This window comes from Cydia amplana, chromosome 1, assembly GCF_948474715.1.
Source record: "Cydia amplana chromosome 1, ilCydAmpl1.1, whole genome shotgun sequence".
NCBI classification, from domain to species: Eukaryota; Metazoa; Arthropoda; class Insecta; order Lepidoptera; family Tortricidae; genus Cydia; species Cydia amplana.
This window is the reverse complement of record NC_086069.1, coordinates 13,627,343-13,641,024: the sequence shown is the minus strand read 5'-3', so window position 1 is coordinate 13,641,024 and position 13,682 is coordinate 13,627,343. Positions and strand designations below refer to the sequence as shown.

At 35.4% G+C, this 13,682-nt stretch overlaps 1 protein-coding gene across 2 annotated transcripts in view; it reads right to left on the bottom strand.

Moving 5' to 3' along the window:
- LOC134647991 (uncharacterized) overlaps positions 1 to 13,682 on the bottom strand; it is a 58,752-nt gene that overhangs the window by 14,964 nt on the left and 30,106 nt on the right. Inside the window, exon 3 of one of the 2 annotated variants that reach the window (XM_063502423.1) lies at positions 9,227 to 9,277. The exons of the other annotated variant lie outside the window; for it this stretch is intronic. Coding sequence (XP_063358493.1) covers positions 9,227 to 9,277 — 51 coding nt within the window. The remainder of the gene's footprint in view (positions 1 to 9,226; positions 9,278 to 13,682) is intronic. 2 annotated transcript variants of the gene reach the window in all.

Below are 13,682 nucleotides of genomic sequence, written 5' to 3'. Positions count from 1 at the left end.
TGGATATGATACAGTGTTCATCGAGTAGGTATTTGGTAGATATACTATACAGGGCGTCCCACGGCGATGCCACATGGAGGGAAAGTACCTTAAATATCATAGATAGCATATTTTGCTGAAAGAAGACTTCATTTTATTTTTAAAACTTAGTAAAGTTGCATTCATACTTTTTTTATAAATTTTATGGAAAAAAAATATCGCGTCATTGCAGGAAAAGTACCTTAATTGTTGTAAATGAACATCTTACTGAAAGAAGACATTATTTCAATTTAAAAAAATAAGTTGAATTGCATTTTAAATAATTTCATGTTTAAACCGGGAATCGAACCCGCTACACGAGAAAAAAAAAATACCCTGTAGCTTTGTCATATCGATCGAAAGGCTTCATTGTGAGAATTACTTTTTTGCTAAATAACGAAATAAAAATAAAGGCCATGCATTTTAATATTTTTAATACAAAATTAAATCAATTTATCAAATGCTCAAAATGTTTTCCATCCTGTTCAATACAAAGTCTCACTCTTTTCATTATTTCACTCCCTGTCGATTTTTTAATTATGGTGTGGTGGATATTTAAAATAATACGCCTAAGTTCTGCTTGTAGCTCGTGGACATTTTCATACTGGTTCTTGTAAACTACATTTTTTACATAACCCCATAAAAAAAAATCTAACGGGGTAAAAAATAATGGTCTTCCTTTTGTTTCCAACACTATGTTATTTGGCAAAAAAATAATTCTCACATTGAAGCCTTTCGATCGGTATGACAAAGCTACAAGGTATTTTTTTTTTCTCGTGTAGCGGGTTCGATTCCCGGTTTAACCATGAAATTATTTAAAATGCAATTCAACTTGTTTTTTTAAATCGAAATAATGTCTTCTTTCAGTAAGATGTTCATTTACAATAATTAAGGTACTTTTCCTCCAATGACGCGATAATTTTTTTTCCATACATTTTTTTTTCAAAAAAAATTAAAAAAGTATGAATGCAACTTTACTAAGTTTTAAAAATAAAATGAAGTCTTCTTTCAGCAAAATATGCTATCTATGATATTTAAGGTACTTTCCCTCCATGTGGCATCGCCGTGGGACGCCCTGTATACTACACTATGTTCGTATTTAGGTATGTTGTGATTTTTGTTTTTGCACCTTTTTTGGGTAAGTACTTACCTATCCGATTAAGCTGAAATTTGGACTTATGAGAAGCCGATGTCAAAAGATTATTACGACAATATCATGATGAATACCGAGATGGCCATAGGACAACAAAGAATCATCGAGAAAACCATGTATCAAAAATGAGAGGGTACCTACCTACATAAGGATGTATGGAAGTGCGCGCCCAAAACCAGACAAAAATATCTTTGGTGATATGTTGTCTATCAGTATACTATCCCATACTGTCCCATAGTTCGTTGACAGTCTTATAAATCTTATAATGGCGTTCCTGTACTAAGTTTCCCTCTTAAATAAACATCAAATTATCCACCGCATGGCCAAACATCTAGTGAATTGAAAACTTGCCGATACATCAATCTTATCTTGAACTCTACCAACATTACTTTTAAAGTCCATGGCGTAAAGTCCAAGTTTGCACGGTGGTTACACTGGTTACATGGCAAAATTAATCTTGCCTTCTCAACATTCCTCCAGAGCCGTAACTAATAGACATTATGGTGGAAGATGGCGTGGCAACTATTACTAGGGAGAACATGTTTTGTGTGATCAAGATTCAGTGCTGACGGACTGGTCACGACCCGTCAATCGATATGGTGGCCACATTCAAGTAATTGGCAGGAGGCAGGAATGCTAAATTGCATTTTTTGAGTACTCTTCGTAGGCGTTGATTTCTGTCAGAACTCTTTGAACTCCTTAATATGTTAATCTGAGATTAGGTCTTACTTATATTTGTAGCTCCCTATGGAATTTTCCTAGAATTCTCAATACAACAGTATCTATTTAAAGTGTTCAGCTACTTCACTAGGCGGAGTCGGTGACGTCACATTTGCTGGAGATTAGGTACTTACTACAGGCAATAACATTGATAAAGAATCATTGGGGCAGGTCAGCTTCATGTTAGCTATAGGTATTTGATTGGACACAATGTCTTCATTATTAATTGTTGTTTTAGGAATAATTCCAGTTTTTGAACCTAGTGTATTCCTGCTAATCCTGCTACCGAGAGCTGAAGCAATCCGTTCAATGGGCAATGTCATAACACAAATCCCCTCTAGCATACCTACGTTGATAATTAATGTGTATTATTGTCCGCGCATACAACTAATGTGTATATATTTCTTTGCTTCTTTCATTCCTCTCGTGGGCTTTCGCTATCCACTGCTGGATTTTCTCATGATAAAACTCAATGAGGCTAGTTTTTCGTACTTTTAACATATCTTTCTAATTTTACCTAAACTGTAAAAAACTCCAGTTGACCAATATATTACAAACTTTCAAGTGGTATTTTGCTTTTATAAAGTTCTTTTCTGAGGAACGACTCTTTCTGCGTCTCTTCCAGTATTAACAAATCTAGCGTTTTTTTAAATAATAACGTTATCATGTTATCAATGTTATAATATCATATCAACAGCTCACAAAAGTCACAACTTACAATAGATGGGTACTTATGTGAATTCTATTTTATGACACATAAACTTACCTAATATTTGTCCAAAAGCGGTAAATCAGGGTTTCGCTACGTGTTATACAGAGTCATGTTAATTTTTTCATATAAGTAAAAGACTTCTCACTTACATAAGGAAAATGTGAGACTGTATGTATATTTTGAAATTTGTGTTTTTGTAAATGAATTGTCTTAAAGCTAGTTGGTCACCGCAATGCAAACATGGCGTGGCGGCGTGACGTGCATGCGTGGGCCCGGCCACTCGAACACATACAGCTACAAAGTTTCAGAAAGTCAGAAAATTTCAAATTCGTCTTGCATATTTGAGCGATAGAGGCAAATAGAGGAACGAACTAACGAACGAAGTGGTTCGAGGTTAAAAAACCCGGTAACTGCCGTCGATATCCAATAACCAAATGCAACAAACGAGAAAATGAATCATCCAAAAAATATTCCAATGATTATAACATACCTATACAACGTTACACATAGACAGCTACAGAAATCCTAACGATTCCTTTAGAGCTCTCTAGTTGTCATGATATCTACTCATGAAAAACAGAATTTTCCTTTTAGTTGCTGCACGAGAGCGATTCGAACTTTATATTTTTTTTATTAAACTGTTATGGCCAGATCATATACATAACCGTTTCATCACAAGATCCTCCTTGAATTAGCTGGGACGTATCGCGGTAATTCCATTGGCATACTTCAATGTTTACGTTTCAAGATGTTTACTTACATGAATGTTGTATTTGTACTTATATTTTAGCGACGGAGATCAGTGTAGGTACCCATTAGAGTTTGTGCGGAAAGAAAAGTCGTGGAATGTATGGGCCCAATATATTCCACGGCGACTCTTCTCTTTCCGCTAGCTGAAATACTTCTACGATCCACAAAAAAATATAATTCATGGGCTACTATCATTTTGTTGCTGTAGTAGAGCTACTTTTATACATGGAGTTAACCCGTTTTGGGTGTAAGCATACAAGTAACATATAATAACATCGGTAGACTAGTGGGCGCATGTATAATTGCCCTCGCCTTGGCAGTGGCAAGGCCAAGGCCACTCGCCCCCCTCCCCGCGCGATTTTTGCTCAGTGATGTAATCCGCAATTCGGCGCGAGCGCAACATGGCCGCCCGACGCGCTCGGATAAGTAATTTTATTTCTTTCTTTAAACCAGACCAGAGCCTTGGTTATGAGACCTTATAGCACCGCATCGTAAATATCGTAATCCTTCGTTTTAGATGAGTAACTTTCTGATTGTCATCCCATGTTACAAGATCAGACCCCGTGAAGATGACTACCTTAGTTAAGGGTGGTTGACAAAAAGATGGCCACCGCCATTTTCACAATCGACATTAGGATCGGGTCCTAACGATTTTATCTGCTGACTGTTGCTGCTGCTTAGGTAGTCTTTTCGCGGATGTTGGTTTTTGAGACACAATACTTATAATAATTAGCAGCGATAACGTTTTATGCCAGTCTGGCAGTAACAGGTAGGGTTTCCATTGGCACAGCTCATCTATTACTATTAGAATGATGATCGCTATTAGTCACCGTCCATGGTAATCCATAGGGGACCATGACAACTTTATATTGCAGTGCAATTCATGTTTCACATGTACAGTTGATGTACCTAGTAATGAGATGGAAGAACGATTCTTCTCTTCCATATTCGTGCGATAGAGCGGATAGAGAGACAGATAGCGTTTTGTTGTCATAGCGCAAACGATTGTCATTATTCTTATCTATAATCATCAATCAAATGCAATGTTTTCTGTCTCTTCTCAATATATCAAACCAAGTTATATACTTAATTCTTAGTCTTCCTCTTTCTCGCTTTCATGGAACTTACCCTAATTAGTCTATGGACAACACGTCTATGCTAGCTTGAATGTAAGCCGTGGCTTGCGTGAGGGAAACTTGTTTCTGATATACTCTTAGTTTCCGCAGCCAACGGACGCAACGTGCGACCGCATCGGGACCGCAGGCGCATTGCACGTGCAATTACACACGCGCATGCGCCCACCCCATTAGACATGCAACACCTATCGAGAAATCTCTCCGTCGACTCCCTTCTCCGCCGGCAAGATAAGCTGTTGAAGTGTGTGGAGAACCGAAATATATCGTTTTGCAAGAAAATATTCTAGTGACATTTATATACCTACCTATTCTTCATTTTAGTGACGGATTCTAAATTTATAGAGTTTGACGGCCGAAGTAGATGGCGTTTTGTAGTACCTAACTGATTTGTCAAATGTCAACACCTGACAACCAAAGCTACCGTACAATTTACGTTTACCGTATTCATTTCATTTACCTGATCAAATTCGAGATAGGTACGAGTTTTACTTAGGATATACTTACACACCTCTACTATTAATAACTTTGTCTGTAGTAAATCTGATTAGTATTATCCGACTAATAAACACAAGACCCATAAGAGCTACAAACACAGCGATCTCTCCATTACTTTACAGGTTGTATTGTATGAAAATTATGGTAATAGAAATACTACAATAGAAATTTGGCTACTCCAAAAAAAGTGTAAAAACCAAATCAATAGAAAAAATGCTAATTCGAACTTGGTATCCCAGCAAAGAGTGAAATAATCAAAAGAAGACGTTGTAGATAATTATGAAAACAAATGGTAGTAGAGGTTATGAAAATTCAGTCTGGCCTGCTCCATTCAATCGAATAGAAAATTATTTTATTGGGAACATCGTTTCATGCTTCTCGTACATATTTATATATATATTTATAATCACAGTCCGATGCGATAAAATAGATTCAGATCAATTTAAAATCAAATTTGTGGACGCAACAATCAGATCAGACTATTTTAAATAATCATTTTATAGAAGCAAGTAATGTTAAGATAACCAGGAACACTGGGGCAACAATTGATGTAGACAGCCATCAATCTACAATGTTCCTTATGCCTGTTAATGATATTGAAGTCCACAAACTTATAAAATCATTAAAAAATAGCAATACTTGTGGGACTGATGGTATTTCAACTAGAATAATAAAGGAAGCTGGAATATTTCTCTGTCAGCCACTTGCACATATAATAAATTTATCTTTTAGTCAAGGCCATTTCCCTGAGCAGCTAAAAATGTCCATAGTAAAACCGTTGTTCAAAAAAGGTGAACGTGATGACCCAAGTAATTACAGGCCAATTACCATAGTTCCAGTCATTTCAAAAGTCGTTGAAAAGGCCTTTTTTGTTAGATTAAGTAACTTTTTAACAAAATACGATATTCTACATCCAGATCAATATGGTTTTAGAGAGAATCGTAATACAGAACTAGCTTGTCTTGACTTTATTAAATATGTGACTGAAGCAATCAATAACAAGTCACCGGTTATGTCAATATTCCTGGACATGACCAAAGCATTTGATCTTGTGGAACACTCAAGGCTATTAGCAAAACTAAATGCATATGGCGTTAGAGGTCTAGCGAATGATTGGCTTAAATCCTATCTATCGAATCGAAATCAATGTACTGAAATCACAAGACTGGAAGAGGAGGATAACCAAATTCACAAAAAAGTGTATCGATCGACATTACGCATTGTTGTCTCGGGAGTACCTCAAGGTAGTAATTTGGGGCCATTACTTTTCCTATTGTTCATAAATGACCTTCCCAAAGCCGTGAAGCCCAAATCTATACTTTTTGCTGACGATACAACAATAATGATTAAGAGTGATACTGACAATATATGTAAATATGAAGCTGATATTGGTGAGGCCTTAACTGACATAAATAATTGGATAAACAATAATAATCTTCTTCTTAATCTTTCTAAAACACATTATATGCAATTTCACTCATCTAGGTCAACTTCTACTCAATTAAATATTACCATGAATAGTATTGCTCTAATGGAAACCAAAACAGTAAAATTTCTGGGCATTCATATGGATTCCTTTCTTGACTGGAAGAGTCATATTGATTCTATTTGTGGTAGACTTGACCGGTTTGTCTTCGCATTGAGAAAGTTAAGGCAGGGTGTATCCGTTGAAGCAGCACTCACGGCCTACCATGGCTATGTTTCATCCGTCCTCAATTATGGCCTCATCCTATGGGGCAATTCTGTAGATGTCGATAGAGTATTCAAGATTCAAAAACGTTGTATACGCGCAATTGCAAATGCCTGGACAAGATGTAGCTGTAAGCCTATCTTTAAAGTGCTTAACATTCTTCCATTAACTTGTATGTACATTTACAAAATATCTTTGTTTATTAACAAATTTCCAAATTATTTTAAGAAAAGGTCTGAGGTATTCACAGGTAACTTGAGGGCACCTTACAGAGATCTTTTAGACCAGCCACGCTGTAGGACTGAAATTTATAAACGGAATGCGTATTATATGTGTATTCTCGTTTACAACAATCTACCAACAGAAATTAGGAATCTTGAAGGCAAGGAATTCATTTGTACCCTTAGAATTTGGCTCCAAGATCATTGTTTTTACAACTTAAAAGAATTTTGGAATTATAAAAACATGATGACATGAAAAATGTACCTATTGATTTTTAATTTTTTGTTTTCTTATTATTTGGCATAATTTTAATTTGACATTGTTCTTAAATTAATGTAAATGTATTGTGTATAAGTGTATATAGCTAATTAATGTACTTTGTAAATACCTACTTGAATGTTGTAGAATGTAGTTTTAAGAATAATTTGCATGCTGTCATGAGATAGCGGATCAAGGTAGATCATTACTAACCTAACTGTAAGACCTGTAACTAACCCTTTTTCTGCAAATAAATATGAATATGAATATGAATATGAATATGATGTCAGCCTGTATGTAGGAGTAATTTGTCAGAGAGGCATCGGACCTTGTGGCCGGCGTCGCCTCTGTACTATTTCCGGATGAATGGCCACTACTGTGCGTATTGTGCATATACCAGAGTTAATTTATATAAGGTACTCTATCTTCAAACATCAAGAAGACGCCGCGCGCGCTAAAGAACAAGTGACGATACACCACGCTACTAAAGCTCATGAGCCCTGAATTTGAAATGCAAGCTCAAATTGATAAATGATCGGTCATTTGATTGTGAAGATAAGTTACTGTCTTTAGTCCTAATACTGTGCATATACCTTCACCGTACGCGCCTTCCCGGACACTTTGCCAAACTATCTGTCGTATAATTGGATGCTGTGAAGATCTGCGCGGAAATAAATCAGAGGTTTGAGAGGTTGTTTGATGAGTGAATTTAAAGTAGTGATGGGTAGGACATCAATTTAAAATGAGTTTGTATGAGTACCTCATTTTCTAAAATGAGGTGTTACAATGTCTTACTTCATATGAGGTGAGGTACTAGCATATTTTCAGCGTCGACTATTCCATTAATTCCAACGACGACAAAAATATTTAATGTATATACATATTTATGTATTCATCACTTCCTTTATAAATAAATAAATAGTAACATTTAATTGGAGTGCAATTCTGGAGGTTAAGAATAGAACTTTTAGGAGAAAGATAATTTTAGAATCAAGTAAAATGAATAGAGGAGTGAAGTAAGACATTTTTGCGGTACGAAGTACTGCGACAAATTAACAAAATGAGTGGTACAAATGAGGTGCCTCACGAGTGAGCGACTCAACACTAATTTAAAGCGACAATTTTATACGGGTAAATAAAATTGTTGATGTAACTATCACTAAACAATACCTAAGGTCAAAATCTGTGTCTGCTTAAATACTTGCCCCTAACATACCACTGCATATTATGTCATGTCACTGCATTCAAGAAAACCTATAGTATTTTCACAGCTTTCTTATTGAGCAGATAATTTAGTTTGTTGCCTACCACATTTATAGTATACCTGAATGAATAAATTGGTTGATGGAGCATTGGTCGACAGAATTCCGATTTGTTGGGCATCAATCTACCGGGAAGTGACCTTTACGCAGTCAAAGCAACCGGTTAGAGGAATCACTTTGAAAATACAGAGTTACAAAGAGTTGTTGGTAATGACCTATCAATCACATCCGCCCACCAGGCACCCAGCACCCACGTCGCGCTCAGTTACTAGAGTTACTACTGTAGTACGTAGTATGCGAGCGAGCTGCCAAAACCAACAGATATACCTACGTATATTATCCCGTCATTTTATTTATAAATACTGTGTCGACGCCAAAATGGGATTAATTGTAAAGGAAGTCGTAGAGTCAGTGTTATACTGTTTATGTTCGTTTCACTCAATCTGTGAATGCTATTTAGAGGTAGATCAAGTCAAGTATGCAGCCTCCGCAGCAGCTCCCGCCCCGGCTTCGCACGGTTTACCCTTTACAAATTGTACGCCTAATCCTTCCTCAAGAATCATTCTATTGATAGGTGAAAGCCGCATGAAAATCCGTTCAGTAGTTTTTGAGTTTATCGCGAACATACATATAATTATACAGACAGAGCTTAGACAGACGTGGCGGGGTTGTACTCTGTTTTATAAGATGTACCTATAGATAGATATTAATTTACTACAGACGAGTATAAATAAAACTTTTTTATCCAGATTTCTGGACTGAACCAGGTAGGTATAATATTAAGCCTTAGTTTGAATAAATAATACTCACTGATATCTGTTACATCGTTCCACTTCATGATGACGTCGGTACAAAAATCACCTGAAACAAAAGAAAAGGCATTTATGTACTTATACCTCGGAGGAATAATCCAATATGGAGTGGTGACACGCACTAATTTCTATGTGAAAAATTCTGCCGTTTTCGGCGCGGGGGGCGAGGAACGCACACAAATAATGTAAACACTAATGCATTTTTTGCATGCGTCGCTACACACGCACACGACAAAATTATCAAACACTAGCATAAACTATATTCACACAAATACAAGAACAAACACAGACAACCCTGTCCGTGAACGAGATGATGTCAGTTTTAAGTAAACGTAAAAGTGCGAGGGACTTGTCGATAATATTGTCGATATTTTATTGACTGAATTTTAACTGTCTGCTTTAGTCAATTATAACCATCAAAAACATTATATGTGAAAACCGGCAAAGTGCGAGTCGGACTCGCGCACGGAGGGTTCCGCACCATCAACAAAAAATAGAGCAAAACAAGCAAAAAAACGGTCACCCATCCAAGTACTGACCCCGCCCGACGTTGCTTAACTTCGGTCAAAAATCACGTTTGTTGTATGGGAGCCCCACTTAAATCTTTATTTTATTCTGCTTTTAGTATTTGTTGTTATAGCGGCAACAGAAATACATCATCTGTGAAAATTTCAACTGTCTAGCTATCACGGTTCGTGAGATACAGCCTGGTGACAGACGGACGGACGGACGGACGGACAGCGGAGTCTTAGTAATAGGGTCCCGTTTTTACCCTTTTGGTACGGAACCCTAAAAAGGTGCAAGTCTCGCAACGCTTCTACTACAAAAAAGTTTTGAGATGTAATGCTAATGTGAAACCAAGTCGGTTATCATCGTAGTGTACCTTTACTTTACCTACTATTTGTAGGAACTGCAACAGTAACTTTGTAATAGCATATATTTATATGGAATTACAAACTTACTTATGCAGTTCTTAGAACTTTAAAACGTGACTGATATTGCAATATTTTTAGGTTTTCGATGGCTTGGAAAGCTGAAAACTACTTATGTTTAAAATTTATTGCATCTTTTGGAAATCTATAAAAAATAAATCAAAATAACAATATATTTATAATGTTCATATAGATTTTATCGATATTGGTTTTTATGGTGTCCCATCGCTAACTATGGTAGAGTGATACCAGAGTAATAAATTAAAAGTGCCTATTCATGGAAAATGACGGCAGTAAATACCTTAAAATAAATAAAATACAATACAAATATTGGACATGTAAAATAAAAAATATACGATAGAAACTAAGAGAAAAATGAATTTTCAAACAGTAGTAGGGTAGGTGCGTTAGTTTTCGTCCACTTGAAGAAATTGAATATAAATCTACATTGCTGCAAAAATTTGGACTTAAAGCAATCCTTAATGTCGAGACAATATACGAGTATCTATCTACATAAAAAATGTATTTGGCAAGTAGCAAATTAAATATCAAATATGTTATTTGCTGATTAGCAAATAACATATTTGATATTTAATTTGCTATTTTTTATTTATTTTGTCATGTGGACGAAAACTAGAGACTAGAGCATGGACGGAAACTAGCACAATGACCAGATCGGTAATATCACGTTACTTATGATTTATACTATTTATTTCTTTGAATGGATTATGTTGATATAAAAATAAGGTGTTATAGAAAAATAAGGTGTTATAGAAAAATAATGTGTTATATAAATTATATAATAATAAGCAACGCAAATTAGAAGTTAGGTATACCTAATGAATATTTAGAAAGTCTTCTTTAAATATTATCCTAAATTAGATCTAGTACCATGAAGTGGTATCACTTTCAGACTGACAATGTTTTTTAGTTTTTTGCTAAATTAGTGCACTATTTGATAATATTTACATGTAATGGTACTTACATATGAAAAGAAACGTGTTCTTTAAGTACGCTAGATGTGTTCCGATCGGTTTTTACAGGAGAAAACGCTACAATTCGGCATTTTCTGCTCCTAACATTCCACTTAGACTGACGTTTGCTGAATGGCGTATGACGTATGGCAACTAGTTTTATATAACCTCCTTGACCGGCGGCCGCCGACTTTTGACAGAGGGGAACGCCTGTTAATGGCGGTTCCTGTTGGTTTATTATTCCGAGACTTATACATACTATGGAACATATTAAATATATTAAAAATGGGTCACTCACGTATAATATATTTTTTCTACTCCAGCACTTAAATGTGTCAATTAAATGACTGACAGTGATATCTAAAGCAATGTCATTTGAATGCTTTGTCTATAGGCTCATAAGATGACTGCTAGCAGTCATCTTATGAGTATAATACAACTGCTTTATTTTTTTTAAAGATACAATTTCCGATCATCTTGATTGAAAGAGGTATGTTTTCATTTACAATAATAACTCTTTTTTTTTAAATAATTACTCAATTTTTTTTAAATAATAACTCTTTTTTTTTAATAATAACTCTTTTTTTTAATAATAACTCTTTTTTTTTTAATAATAACTCTTTTTTTTTTTTTTTTTGCTGCAGCTGTCATAGAAAAACTAATGTATGCAACAGCTCATAATTGGTTCTTAAAATTCTCGGGTCTTTTTTTACAAAACTCGACTACGTCTCGTTTTGTAACTTCGACCCTTGAATTTTAAGAACCCTTATTATATCACTGTTGCATAAACTACTATTTAATATGTCTTTGTCTCACGGAAGTTTTGTTATTAAAATTACTATGGAACAACTTAATGATAAATATGATAATATATATACATTCACTTTTAGGATTGCATTTTAAATTTAAAAATAAAAGGAATGTGGTAAGTAGAAGTAGCGTAATTCGAATATTTTATAGTGTCTTCCAGAAAGAAAAACGAGTTTTTGTTAGTCCGTAAAATATGGTGTTCGCTGTTTCCGGCAAATATTAAAATTATAAAAAAATCGTACATTAGGAACTATGACTGTTTGTTTTTACGTTGATTGTAGGATACCGAGCTGCTATGTCAGTGCATTTTACTGCATGTTTTAATAGTTAACGATAACCAAAGAGAATTACGATAACGGTGTAGGTACTGAGACTAGTTAGATATCTTTGCTATTTGTGTCTTGGGAATATATTTACCTACGTATAAAAGAATAGCACGATATTTTAAAATATGCACGTAGACAATGCGATAATATCGCATACATATAACCCAAGCATGACTCTGAAATCTGCTTAAGATAAATTTATTACACGGCACTACGGAGAAAATATTAAAGTATGTAGGTGCAGTAGTGTGACTTTATATACAATAGTTACTTAAACATTCAAACTTATTTGAGAATAATATGTTTCAATTATCTGATTGCAAAGCGAGGCAATTCGTAAAGATTATAATGTATTATCTATTTCCAAGGGCCCGTTTCAGGAAGTGCATTAAAATATTTCATTTATAGAGTAAGGACCACGTACTTTGGGCATAGCTAGGCGATAAGAGTATAGATATTGCAATGTTAATGTTTCAAATGGTAGTTAAACTTCTGCGTATATATATTTTCTACGACGATATTAGCATAGAATGAAATTTCGTTCAGCGTGAGAACGAACATCACAATAGGAGCTCTAATTACAATGGAACGCCAGAGAATCTGCTGAAAAAAGTGCCATGTTGCATACAATGTGCAGCGGTCGGTGTTTAGTCAAACTAACTATTGGCACGCACGTGACGCACGCAAGCGCGTCGACGCTCAATAAACGATTTGATATGCACATTATAAACGATCCGCGGTCCCGGTATTGCTAACAGACTCCCTAGACTTTCAACTGAGGATCGGTTGCGATATGCACAGTATCGGGCCTAGGAATAGTTATTTGTACAACAAGAGATCAAAGTTTGATATTTCTTCGAGTGCTTATTTTGAGTCCCGTGCAAGCGAAAGATTCTATAATAGATTCCGAGCGTAGCGAGTGAATCTAATTTAGAATCTTGAGCGTAGTAAGGGACTCAAAAGCGCACGAGATGTAAATAACTTTGATCTCGTGTAGTACACAACATTTTTCACCTCAGCAGTGAGAACATATTAGAGAACCCGAAAAATGTATTCCTTCTTCATCACTTACCTCTATTCACTCAGAATGTTTTCTTAAGATATACCAACAATTAAATTTTCACCTTAGCAGCTCGAACAAGGGTACTTTGCTACTTAAAAACAGTGAGCAAAATCGCATTTTGCTCATTTTGTCTCACTCAGTGAGCAAAATGCGATTTTGCTCACTGTTTTTAAGTAGCAAAGTACCCTTGTTCGAGCTGCTGAGGTGAAAAATACATTAACAGGCTAGCGATATCATTATATTTAAACGCGAATATTCTGAAGTAATCACTCACCAAAATTAAGGAAGACGATACAATCTAAATGTCATTGAACCCTAACGAAATTTAATATTTTAAGCTCTAATAAAA